The sequence below is a fragment of the Anas platyrhynchos genome, chromosome 10 (genome assembly GCF_047663525.1).
Source record: "Anas platyrhynchos isolate ZD024472 breed Pekin duck chromosome 10, IASCAAS_PekinDuck_T2T, whole genome shotgun sequence".
Lineage (NCBI taxonomy): Eukaryota > Metazoa > Chordata > Aves > Anseriformes > Anatidae > Anas > Anas platyrhynchos.
In genome coordinates this window covers 15,944,557-15,957,884 of record NC_092596.1, presented here as the reverse complement: position 1 = coordinate 15,957,884, position 13,328 = coordinate 15,944,557, and the positions used below count along the sequence as shown (strand labels likewise).

The window sequence follows — 13,328 nt, the reverse complement described above, 5'->3', positions numbered from 1 at the left end:
CCCATGATGTGTGCCAAGCTAGGGAGTTGGGGGGAGTCTGTGATGTGGGGTGGCAAGTGTTACCAGCCCCAGCACTGTGTGCCACTGGCACAACCACCCCTGGAGCTGCTCCTGCTCTGGTAGCCAGGACCGAATCTCATGTAAAAGGAGATCACTGAAAAATTAGGAGTCCCTAAAATCCGGCAGGAAGATGGAGAAAAGGAACACTTTTTTCTTCAGTTAGCCTCACATTCTTTAAACACTTAATTGAATTTGTTTAACCATCTGAAGCACAGGCCTTATTTCGTTATAATGCTACACATTTCTGCAAATTTGCCAAGCCTGGCACATTAATGTGACTTAACACATTAGGACATTCATGAGCTGCTTTCTCATTTGCAAGTCAGGCATTCCCAAATCTCAGCCACTCTGCTGCCCAATCCACCTTTCTCGCTGCCATCACCACAGCAATCCCAACAACACTCCTGCCATTAAAAGATCCCACCAGCTCCTGGTCTCATCTCACCCCAGCAGCAGCTGTAATGGTAAATTAGGTTCCTTCTAAGAGTCTTGCACATTGCTGTGGCATTAAATAGTGGCTTTGGGTACTCTGAATTCAGGCCTCCCAATTACTCACTATTTCCAGTCCTGTTTGCAACATGGTTCTGAAACGGACTGTGCTCCAGAAGTTGTTGTAAAAGTTATTTTATGGTAACATTGATGTCAATTACAGGGTAATGACTTTGAGGACCAAAGAGGACCCCTTATTCTCACATGAGAGGCTTCAAAACCCTTATAGCACTGTCCACTGCAGGTACAAATAAGCTTCTTAAAATAACTCAGTGCTGCCCTTCCCCACTTGTGGGTTTGGTGACACTGGGCAGGAAGCGTGGTGCAGGCTGCTGCAGTGCCAGGGTGGGCGGCCGATTGCCCAGGGAGCTCCCAGAGGTGAGAGGTGGGTGCCAATAGAGATGTCCCCCAGGCGGGTTTGCAGTCCCCACAGGCTTTGTTTCTCCTCTAGGGATGTTAGAAACACAGCCCCTAGTGCACTCCTTACCCCGGCTGCAGGACAAGGGTGGCCACACACAGCAGCCCTCTGTCCCTGCACCCAGCACAGTACAACCAACTTGTCACAGGCCACGAGGGGAACCACACCAGTGGCTCTAAAGCACAGCCAAAAGATATAGGTCAAGCTATATGTAAGCAAAGCAACAGCTAGCAGAAGGATGTGGCCTGTCTGCCTGCTGCCAAGGAAACACGGACGCCTCCGTCTGTCCAGAACTGCACAGGGCCAGACATGCTCACGCCCCTGCAAACAGAGCTCCAGAGTAAGTAGGGATATCGCAAATATTTTTCATCCTTTGGCCCACCCTAGCGCTCAGTGTCCCATCAGGGCAGGAGATAAAACTTTAAGCCCTGAAAATCAGATTTCAAAGTCTTAGTTTTTCTGATGAGCTTGGTTAATTCAGACATCTCCCAGCAGACAAGGCTCGGCCTCACGCTGCCCCGTGCTGTCACAACAGCAGATGGCACCCACCAAAGTCATTACAAAAGCAGAGGAAGAACTATTACACTAAAGCAATTAGAGTCTTAGAAACCACAAATTCCTCCACAGGGAAAGCCAATATCCAAGTGCAAAGAAATGCTGCCAGTCCAGCAACAAAATCAACCCATTTCTGCAGGAAAAAACACACAGTGATGCCAAAGCAAGCCTGTTCCAGACAGGCATACAGCAGCTGCTTACCCAGGGCTGGCAGAGGGGTTCCCCGTGCTGCCCTGTGGCTTGCTCCAGCACCCTGTACCAGGGTGGGCAGGAGGGAGAAACTGAGAACACCCAGCAGCAGCTTCCAACCCAAAGCACTGCAGTCCAGCGCGCTGGGATAAAAACTGGGACTTGTTGGGAAAGACCTCACAGAGGAGAAAAATAAATTAACGTGATTTTAAACAAAATTTTAATGAGAGGAGCAGTGAGCCCTTGTGGATGAGCCCTCTCACTTCTCTTACAAAAAATGCTGGTTCAATCCCTGCACACTGGACCGCTCCTGAAAACACTGTGTGCTGTACATCTGCTTCTGCCCCTTCTGCCCCAAGAGCGTTGCTCTCATGAGCACAGAGCTCTGTGGTGCATGAGGGAAAGGGGGGTCTGCAGACCCCGAGCCCCCGTCCAGGTCAGGTCACAAGGCTCCTTTTGGACAACAGCACAGGCCAAACAACAGCTAATCTATTACAGTATTGACTCACCACCAAGAAGCAAGTTGGCTGGCATTTTAACAGGAAATTCAATTGAATTACTTCAACAGAAACATGCCCACGGACGCCAACGCTAGGCTCTGCCTTCGTCCAAGCACAAACACAAAGAGCTGGGCCCCAGGAAAACCCCAAGTAAAGGTTCCCAACCTCATCGCCCTGCTTGTCCAGCTGATAAAAAAGCACAAGAGCAAACCTCTGCTGAACAGACACCACAAGATAGGGATGAAGGAAAGTGTTAGCAAAGGAGTAACACATTAGCCAAAGTGAGGGACTCTGGAGCAGTCAGACTGAATTGTCTCCTTTCTGTATCCATTTGCAAAGCTTTTCAAATTCCTTATATTTGCTTTATAAACAAGGATACACAACAACACCTGGACATATTCATACTGGGAAGGACATTTCTATTTTCAACTTTAATGGCTCAAAAAAGTAACCGTCTTCTACTGTCCCGCATTTGTACACTGTACAAATGTGCAACTTTTGTTGCACAAGAAAAGCTTATTCTATGATTAGTGTTTGTCTGAGATCCTTTTCTCCCATAATTACAACAAACATAATCAGATTGACACAACTGTACAGAAAGTGAAGGAAAAATGTTTTGTTCAAGGATATTTTAAAACAGAAACCAAGGGAAAACTATCAGAAAGTATGCATATTTTCAGTCCTTTCAGGCTGTCTCTCACTTAAAACAAACAGTACCTAGAAAATAAAACAATTTGATGGCAAACCCCTCTAGTCTGGCTCTGTTTTAACCACTATGCTCATCTGTTTGCGTTGACACAAGCCCTACGGTGGCTGCCAGCGCACGTTTCCCATTGCACAGCGGAAGCCAACCCCAGAAAAACCCACAGCCTCAGCGCAACGGCTGCACGGTGTTCGGCTTTCGCTTCTCCCTGCGAGTGCCGTGCTGCTAACGGCTAGCGCACGCATTGCTTCTGGGCTTGCCCTGTGCGATGCTCAGCCGTTCCTGCAGCACTTCCTTCGCACCTCTCACTGAAAAGCTTGCAGGCTCAGCAGCACCCGGGACATCAGTTTCTCACTTCCTCAGAAGGGAAAGCTTCAGCCAGCAACAGGAATCCATGCTCACGAAGCATCTAGAGACACAAGGGATCCGTATAATAAAAGGGATGCTTGTTTAAGGTACCTACGAGAAAAGGAAATAGCGCAGACCACGTGCACATGTAAATGTATTGCCTCACACTGTACAACTGTTCTGTAAAAATAAGTGAGCATTTTATAGCTGATTTATTTACTGCTTCATCTGTTGCAACCCAGTAATGCACTTACATGCAAAGCCTAGCGAAGTCCAGATTTTAAAATAAATCCCAAGGGACCAAGTAGGTGAGATACACAGAAAATAGACAACAAATTAAATCTGGGGAATTGATTCAAGGCTAAAGAGGCAAATAAAGGAAGTGCACAACTACCCCCTGCCCATAACAGTCACAGTCGCATCACTTCTGAGACTGGCAGCAGCCCTCATCAGAGAGGGACCACTTCCTACCACAGTATGCAACCTGGAAATGCAAAGATACCACTCAGAGAAGAAAACTCCTTAACTGGGGTTTTGCACATGAAACCTGACAGTCCATGGGAGAATTTATATGGAATCTGGGAACTGAAAAAACCCATTTGGCAACCTCTATGGACATGCAGAACTGATGAATTTCTATCCATAGAAAAACTTTTCCAAAGTCAAGGGTTCAAAGATCACAAGTCACGGCACTCTCAGATCATTTGGTCCTGAAGAGTTTTTTATTGTTGTTTTTATTTATTTAAGTAGCACATTGGTAACTTTTCACTTTCCCTGCCCCCAGTTACTGCACTGCCATCTGATTGCATTTACAGGCTCTAGCTCAAGCTTGCAAGAGGGCTAGGGTACTTCATTTAAAAAAGCTGAGATTCACACGTAACTCATTATTCCAGGAACCTGGGTATAAGGCAGAAAAACAAAAAGTGAGAGACCCTGAGCTTGCCTGTTCAATGTCTGGAACTGTTGTAACCCAGTGCAAAACTAGACAGTATCTGAAGCTGAGGAAAGAAGAGGTGGAAATGGAGAAACGGGAGGAAGGGCAAACAGGGCGAGAGCGTTAGTCAGCACAGATGGCAGCAGTCACAACACGACGCAGCCTTGCTGCTGCCAAGGGGTTTGCAGGCTTCTTAGCAAAGCCACATTTTGAGGAGAAACCAGGAGGGAGGCAAAGAGGCAGCTCTCACTGGGTGGCGGGGAGCTCCTGCCTATGAGTCTGCTGCAAACCCAGCCCTCGGCTGGATGGAACAGCCGGGCACAGTAAGAGATGCACAGAGACGTGCTACAGTAAAACCACAGGGATGAGAAGCAGTCAATAAAGTGGGGTAGGAGCAGACCAAAACTATTTTTACACTGGCCAGAGAGAAGGAAGTTTAGAAACATGAGACAAATGCCTAGACAGGAATCCTGGTTGTGCTGGAGGAACAAAAACACTGCATCCCAGGAAGACTGCAAGACTGCTGTAACCCTGACCCAAAAGCTCTCAGAGGGCTTTGTATGAATGGCATACAGGGCTTATAGGTGGAGGGGTCGGGTGCACAGGAGGAAGCTCTTTAGAAGGCTGAGATGAGTCTGGAGATGGGCTGGAAAAAGGCTTTTTTCCATGCAGCTTTTAGGGGTTTTGCTCAGTTGTTTGCTCCTCTTCCAGCAGCAAACAGATCTCCTCTGCAGCAGCACAGGCTCCCCGAGGAGATGTTAGGTGCTGCCTTCAGCAGGGTACCCCAGCAGTGCTCATCCTATAGCCTGGCACAGGTATGTCCAGGCTCAAACCCAGCCCTTCCGCATGAGGAGCAGAGGGAAGGATCAGTGCATCTCTGTGTCAGCAGAGCTGCACCTGCATCCAGCTGAGCATCTGCTGCAGAGCATGAGAGATCGAAACAGCGCAGCTTTGATTTTCTCTTCTGAAAATAATAGCGTTAATAGAAATTGGCAAAAAGCTACTGGTTTCCATGGGACAGCTGAATTTCTGCCAGATAGGAATTCTCAAAACATTCTGTAAGCACGGGCATGCTAAAAAAGGGAAATAGTTATTATAATGACAATAATGCGTGATATTTATATAAGTTCTTAACTAGAGCATCCCAGAGTGCTTTTCAGATGTCACTGGTATTTCATCATTTATTTATGTAGTATCAGTTTTATATTTAGCATCCATCTCCAGAAGATCCAGCTTCAGAACATCTGAAAACAATTAATTGCACACAAGCAGAACCCCTCCCTTTCCTGCCTGCTCTTAAAAAACCCTTGTTTTTCACTCAAGAAATCTCACTCGCACTGGGCCGAGCCAACTGGGCAGCCACTCCCTGCAGGCGAGCAGCCCCGGGAGGAGGCGAGCTGCTTCTCTGCCCGGCTGGGCGCCAGCCCATGCAGCACTGCAGGGGGAACCAAAGCAGGAAGTCACAATCTGGGTTTGGGTTGCCTTAGCAATAGAGTGAACACCCACAACAGTGAAGTCAGGCCCCGGGGATGTCAGTGGTGACTTAACCAGCTCAGGAAATCGTGTCAGCGCCCATCTCAGCTCTGCCTTTGGGCTGCAGTGGCTGCAAAGTTAAACCACGTTCTCCCCAGTAAACACATGGTGGCTGAGGGCTCCAGGAGGGCCTCTGAGGCTGCTGGACAGGCTCTGCAATGCTTCGACTTGGCTACAGGTGAAATGCTGTTGTTGATGGAAGCACCTCCAAGTTTCTCCCAGGTGAAGACATCCGCACAAGCTCCAGCATTATTCAAAGGGACAAGGGAGCTTGGAGAAAAAGGTGGAACTGCAAGGGAAACCTGAGCCAAGAGCAACTTTCCTGAAGCCCCAACCTGCTGTGGAAGAGCCAGGACAATCATCTCCCTACAAAAGGTGGAGACTCCTTTCTCCTCTCCTGATTCTGCATACAGCCTGCAGCAACTCTGCAGATGCGTGGGGCTGAATTGCACAAAAAAATCAGCACTCGTGGATTCCCCAGTTCTACCAAACACCCGAGAGAAGCCACAGCTTCTGCCATGCTGTGGGACCTTGCTGCTGCCTGGGTACCCCTGCCCCAAGCCCTCGGCATGCAGGCTACAGTCCATGGCCTTCATCTGCACCCTGCTAGCACAGCTCCAACCTGCATCCCAAGCTCCCAACCACTGCCAAAACATAGGAAGGAGGATGGAGTGCTCTGTATTGAAGCAGGTAGGGTCTCCTTCCACACACAGCTGCTCCCCAGGGATAGCCCTGTGGCAGGAGTTATTAATAGAAGAGAGAAAGAAATTGCAGTTCAGCAAGAAAGGAGACAGGGGTGAGAAAGGGGTTAGGAACGAGCAGACCTGACCCCATTAGAGAAGCAGCAGGAGGCAGGGAAAAATGGTAGAGATGAGACAGGGCTGCGCTGAAGGGAAGAGGAGTCAGCAAGGGAGAGCTTTGATTTGTACTTTTTAAGGGAATGAAAGAGATGGAGCGAGATGGCAGCAGGGAAAAACACTCCAGTGTTTCTAAGATGACAGCAATGCCCACAAAGGCATACAAAGCCATCCTTCTCTTCCTTGGCCAGAACAGCAGTGAGGAGGCAATTAAGCAGGGAAATCTAAAACCACGCATATGCCCCAGGAGTGGTTGCTGTTCAGCTACTGTGTGTGATTGTGATTTGCATTCTTAGGCCACAGAAATGTCAAAAGCCTTGTGCAATTTTGCATCATTAGAGATGATAAATCAGTGTGCAAAGACTTAAGTGAAACACTCTAAGAGCCACCAAACTGCCTATATGAAAGGATGCTGTAATATGCACTACAGCAGCCGAGGTTCAAATGATCCTGGTTCTGGAAAGGACTCTGCAAATATCCCCAGATACCAGAAAGAGATGAAACAAAGCCCTAGAACTGTCCCCTCGCTGGATTTTGAGCACACCAAGTCCCCAGCTGCATTGCTGGCACTAGCTGCAGGCACCAAGAACAACCATCTGTTCCAGGCGTTTCACTGCATTGACGGTGGCAGGTCGGGGCAGATGCTGTCAATGCAGGGACACCTGTAATTTCATGACACTGCCTCTGGCACAGGACAAACCGTTCTCAGCCTTGTCCAATGAGTACTAAAGCCCTGGCCACACAGCCAGCAAAAAGTGGCAAGAGGTACATGCACACGAGTTTAAGGGCTGCCTGGTTTGCTCTCTTCCTCAGATGAATCATATTTAAATGATGCTTTGGGAAGGGTAAGATTTAATGCCTATCAGAAGTTTGTTGTAGTCTCCAAAAACCTCCAGAAAAGGCTGTAGTGACCACAGCTCAGACTACAGTAGCCATTCCTCAGCACACAGGCATGCATGGGGGAGGTATTGCTCTCTCTTCCGGACTGGGCGTTGGTAGGAGATTTGCTGGAGATTTGCTAAGAAGTGGCCCCAAATAGCTGTGTGGTGTAGCAGGGCCCTTGCTCCTCCCTGTAAAGTGGTGCCCTTCATCCAGAGCACACCCCAGTTGTGCTCATGCAGGAACAAACCAGGCCACTTCCACTGCATGCACTGCCCAAGGCCATGTCACAGCAACCAGCCGATGCTGAGCTAAATTCAGCCCTTCACAGTACACAAGCCCCAGTTCAGGAAAGTATGTGATTAATTTTAAGAATGTGTATAAGTTTTTTCTTGACTAAGCCCCTGTGAGTAATAATCTCACTGTGTACACTTCCACAGAAGCCACTCGAGTAAGCAGTAGTGGCAGTCTCTGGAGGCAGCCAGCCGCAGCAGGAAAGCCTGCCCCAGCTGAACCGGCAGCAAAACTCCCACCCACTGAAGTAAGGGCTGAATTTCCTCCCTTGTCTCCAGTACATCTCTTTTTCTATTGAAGTTATGCAAACACAGAGTACTGACTACACCCAAGGGGGAACATGCGTATAATGTGTCTCTCTTCAGCACTAAGATCGCTACGAGCAGTGCGCATAAACAGTCTGCACATTGATCAAAGCAAATGTAGATAATTAAAATAGGATTCTACGCAGAAAGCTGATTTCCCCTGCATGAGTACAAATTCAGTCACATACAATATAGATTAAGATGTTAAAAAAAACAAACCACACACACACAGAAAGAACAAAGTGCCTTTTTGCTTCAAGTCAAAACCTTCTTAATATATCTCTTTGGGAGGTTTTTATCTCCTATTTTGTGTCTGCCTGAAACTGAGCGACACATACCAACCCAGTCCCACCAGGATCAAATAAAAGCCATCTTCTCCTCCTGGTGTGCTGCCCACAGTCTCACGGTGCTGTTACAGGGAGCGCATCCCACAGCACCGCGTAACACAGGAGAGAAGACGCTCTGGATTTGAACACATCTGTATGGCAAGGATTGATGCAGTTGTTTGCAAGCAGAGGTCCTCCCACATTGCAATTGCTGGGAGCTCACGTGCTGCCAGGTGTGTGGCTGAGAGCTGTGAGTGTGCCTGAGCGCGTGGGGCACACAGCACCAAGCTGTGCCTGCGTGCACAGGACACGTCACCGAGCTGTGCCTTGGGATGCCCCACAGAGAGGGCTGACACCCAGTTTGGAGAAAGCCTGCACAGCTGCAGGTGCCCAGGTACAATGCTCTGGGTCTGCGTCCTGTGTAAACCTCTGTGGTGAAGCAGTGAATGGGTCTTCACTTAATCTGCATAGAAATGATCTAAAGAAAATCAGAGTACATGGGGGATACTTACAATTACCACCAGATGACTGGTTTTGGCAGCACTGTGGGAAAATGGATTGTCTGGGTTTTGTCAAACGCTTGTTCCTGTGATCTCCCATCTCCCACATTTCGTTTCTCTGTCACAGCACAGCGAATGACACCTTTGGAAAGCCTGCAACTGGCTTGAGACCACCCTCACCCCACCAGGGCCCAGCCGCTGCTGAACGCACGGCTCCTGTGGGGGGGGAGGCACAGGGAAGCCTTGGCCTTATGCTCACCCAGGCCAAACAATGCAAGTGACCATGTGCAGTTGATCTGCGTCCTGAGGCAGAAGGCAGAGCCTTTGCTATTCTTCTGGCAGTGCCACAGATTACAGATCTCATTCCAGCACACGTGCTCTGCTCAACTCTACAGTACCCCATAACATTTTGAGTGGAAAGCAAAGATGGGGCAAGGGAGAAGTGCACAGACACCTCTGCCAGACCAGGGAGCATGGGGCTCCATCCTCCTGGTGAAGGCTGAACTCTGTCCCGCAGTGCTCCCGTGGCTGTGTAGGTCCCACCTTGGTGGGCAACTCAGTGCAGGTTTCCCCTGCCTCACCACACGACCTTCCCATTAATAGTCAGCAACATACCAAACATGGAGAGGAGGGAGATTTCATTGAACGTCTGAGCCAAAATAAAGAGAGCCTATTCACTGTCAAAGGTCTCCTGGCTGCTCCTTTTCTTGCTAGAGGTCTGGCCTCGCTACTCCTCTCAGATAGCATCAGCACTTTGTACTCTGGCTCTGAAGTTGCAGTTTTAACACAGTATTTTACTATTGGTGCCCCAAGGTTTAAACTGCAGGTAATCACTTGGTTAAGAGTGGTGTCAGTTATCATACTTATGCTTTGACTGTTCTTCTTTTTAACCAAATCTTAATTTTTTTTTCCTTCATTGTTTTGCATGTTATTTATCCCACCAGCCAATTCAATGCTTTTCCATTTGTCTATTTCAACAGTGACCTTGTTTGTCTGTTATTCTGCCAAATCTCTATCCAATGATTTATAATCGGTAGCATGCATCAGGGACCATTCATAGCTGAATTTGATACAATCTGCCCTGCAGCTTTGCAAGGAAAAGTGTGCAGACAGAATCGGGGTTCCCACATGCCCTGGTGCCTACAGCACCCTAAGTGCTTGCAGCAGTGCTTTGTAGGGCTGTGTATGCTTTCAAGGGATTCCTGCTGAAGTCTTTTTTCTTGCCAAGACCTCCTCTACAAAGCCCATCTGTGAACGTGATGCAAGGCCAGAATGACAGCCAGCACACTGGGAACACCAGCACAGGAAGAAGAAACAGAACAGCACCAAGTGAAAGCTGTGCTTCATCCTTCCCCATCCAGGGGGAATGAGTTGCCTCTGAGCTCCCCACCACAGCCTAGACTTTCACTGCTACAGATCAGGATCACAGCTCCCCTTAAATCACGACAGGAAGAACAACGACTGCATCCTAGCAGCTGGTGCAAAGGGCAATGGGTGGGACATGGGCAACACAGGCCACCTCAGGAAGGCTGGGAGTGAAGCTGTGGGCAGCCTCTCTTTGCTGGGAAGCCCAAGCACCACACTTTCTGCTGCTTCCCTTTCACTAAAGAGCAAAGCCCTGCCAGAAGTTACCAACAAAACTCGCATTGACTTCACTCCAGGTTTGCACACCGAAGAGAAGAACAGATATCCTCAAGGTGCTAGATGAGCGTAAATGGGAAACCAGGAACAGAAACAACTGCATTGCACCTGCAGGACAGCATTTTGGGAGCTGCATCACGCCAGATGTCCCACTCACTCAGGGTGGCCTTGCAGGAGCGCAGTGTTCCTGGCTGGAGATGCGTCTCCTTTGACGCACAAATTATGGCTCCACACAGGCTGACCTTTTCTGTGACGTTAAAGGTTCTCCTCCCTGAGATGTTTTCATTTAGCAGTATTTCATTCACTGACTACAAATGGCGTCTTACTCCAGACAGTTCCTCCTCTCAAGGGAGTGCCTTGAATGCCCAAAATGCTGAGCTCCATCTACACAGTAATGGGCCTTTATGGTGCCCACTCCTCCTGCAGGTGAAGTTGTGTGATCTGGCACATGCAGTGTTAGCTCTGCTCCCCACCCCTTGTCTCATCCACGTTAACATTCACAGATCTCTGTGGACTCAGCTACAGCCAGCACACCTCAGCACAGACATCCGTCCCTTCCTCACAAACATGATGATCTGGCAGATGCAGAGGAACCACCTTGTCCTTGGAGAAACCTGGGGAGTATGCACCTCACACATAATCACTGCAGGTGTCCAAAGTGCTATCTGAGACAGTCTTTAAGCTTACACCACCTCCTTCCACAGTCCCAGAATGCTGCAGCATCTTATGGCTCTTCCTGGTGATGCAGAAGTGCTGGGATTTATCCCTTGCCACTGAACTGTCAAAAGCAAGAAACTCTGCCAAGCCCCGGGAATCAGAGACACCTTCCCTCACCCTCCTCCGGCGCTTGGCTGCAAACACACTGAGCAGCACAGCAGCCCTGGGGGATTTGCCTGTCTGAAAGGGAATGAGATAGAGTTGGCAGGAACAGTGTGGGCAATGAAACCCTAGAGAGGCTCAGAAAGAGAGTGGCTGCTGACAGCTGCTGGACTCCGCTGGCTCCTTTGGGTTGCTGTCAGGATTTCATTTATTTTCATCTGCAATCCCACCTAACCCTCCAGTCTATTGCAGAGGGCACCCTGCACAGGCCTTGTGTAACTGTTTGCCTGTAGGATACCAAAGCTCTTTAGCTCCTAAACAAGCTCATTTTTAACGAGGTTCCATCAGCTTCTACAAAGCATTTGTCTCTATGTATTGTTGATGAAAGAGTGAAAGCAAACCCCAAAGGAGCCTCTAAAGATCCCTGAACAACAGCACACAGGAAACAATAGCCTTGGCACAAGGAAATCAGACTGTATTATTACCACGATTTTTTTTTCAGCCCTAGCAATTAACGCATTTACAAGAAAACTCTATTTTTAAGAGAACTGTTAAAAACCCTCCACTTAGCTCACGCACCATTTAATGTGCCAGTAGAAACTGAATAGGAATTATTCACTGAACTTGTATTGTACTTTCTGCACGTCCCACTGAACAACCTTCCATCAAAGTCAAGGTCAAGCGTGATTGCATGCTAGAGTAATTCAATGAGCAGCAGTGAAACACATCCAACAAAGCCCAGGGAAGCTTTGAACTGACCCAAGCATCCACCCAGGGTACCACAGCTAATATTTGCACAGCTGTGAACACAACAAAGACAACCTGCTGCAGCATCCCACAGGCAGGGATGAAATGCATCTGAGAAAGCACATGACTTTCGCCCCAGACGTTTGAGCGTGATTCCTGGGATACATCACACTGCCCCTTATGCCAATGCCCACATCCCTCTCACCTTGCCAGGCTGTGCCCTTCAGTCCTACCCTATTGATTTGCCAAATTTATATTGCCTGCACCCTACCAGGGTGAGCTCCAGCACTTGTTCGCTCGCTGCCCGGCACTGATGGCTTCTTATTAATTCCCGCTCCCGCTACGGGAGCGCTACCTAACCCTAATCCTAAGCGACAGAAGCGCCGGTTCCTGCGGTCCTCGCATCTCCGAGCGACGTTCAGACGGGCACAGGGACTGCAGGTGGCCCCCACCTCCCCCATCCCCATCCCCATCCCCTGCCCAGCCCTTTCCTTTTCCTCTTCCCCTGCTCTGAGCATCCCCTGCCTCTCTCTACCCCTTCCGCCACCGCTCCCCAGCCTGGGCGCGGCCCCGGCGGGAGCTGCCCGAGGTACCGCGGTGCCGAGCCGGGCTGAGCCGTGCCGCCCCTCACTCACCAGGACGAAAGAGCTGCGCACCGCCTCCGACACGCTCTGCCGCAGCTCGGCGGCCGTGCCCGGCTTGCTGAGCCGCTTGGTGAACTTCCTCACCTCCGCCATAGCGGCATGGTCCGCGCCGAGCCGAGCGGGGCTGCTGCGGGCAGGCGGGGCCGGGCCGGGGCCGGGGCCGGGCGGGGGCCGGGCGGAGCCGCTCGGCGGCTGCGGGCGGAGCTGGGGAGGGCCCGAGCTCGGCTCCCGCCCCCGGCGCGGCCCCGCTTTGTCCCCGCGGCAGGTGCCGCCCGGCCGGGGTGCCCGGGACCGGAGGAGGGGGAGGCTCCGTGCAGCTCTGCCCCAGGTGGGTCCCTGCTGTAAGGCTGAGCTGGAGCCGGGACGAGATCGTGGTCCTCAGCCTCTCCGGGGTTGTGATGATAGCGGCCGTGAGCCCAGCTCCCTGGCTGCAAAAGCAAGAAAAGCAGCGGGGGTGGAAGGAAGGGTCCTTAGAAGTGAGATTAATTCCCGGTCCCGCTTGCTTTAGCACCGTGCATTGTTCCCAGGATGGTGATTTTGAAATTACAATAAAGGCAGAGAGATCCATTGACTTTTATTTTTTTTTA

At 49.9% G+C, this 13,328-nt stretch overlaps 1 protein-coding gene across 2 annotated transcripts in view; it reads right to left on the bottom strand.

The window, feature by feature from the left end:
• Nucleotides 1–12,910, bottom strand: part of DOCK11 (dedicator of cytokinesis 11) — an 86,527-nt gene extending 73,617 nt beyond the window's left edge. For both annotated transcript variants that reach the window (XM_038184146.2, XM_038184147.2), the window contains exon 1: nt 12,733–12,910. In XM_038184146.2, the coding sequence (XP_038040074.1) occupies nt 12,733–12,834 (102 nt within the window). In that variant the 5' untranslated portion in view covers nt 12,835–12,910. The remainder of the gene's footprint in view (nt 1–12,732) is intronic.
• Between the last annotated feature and the right edge of the window lie 418 nt (nt 12,911–13,328).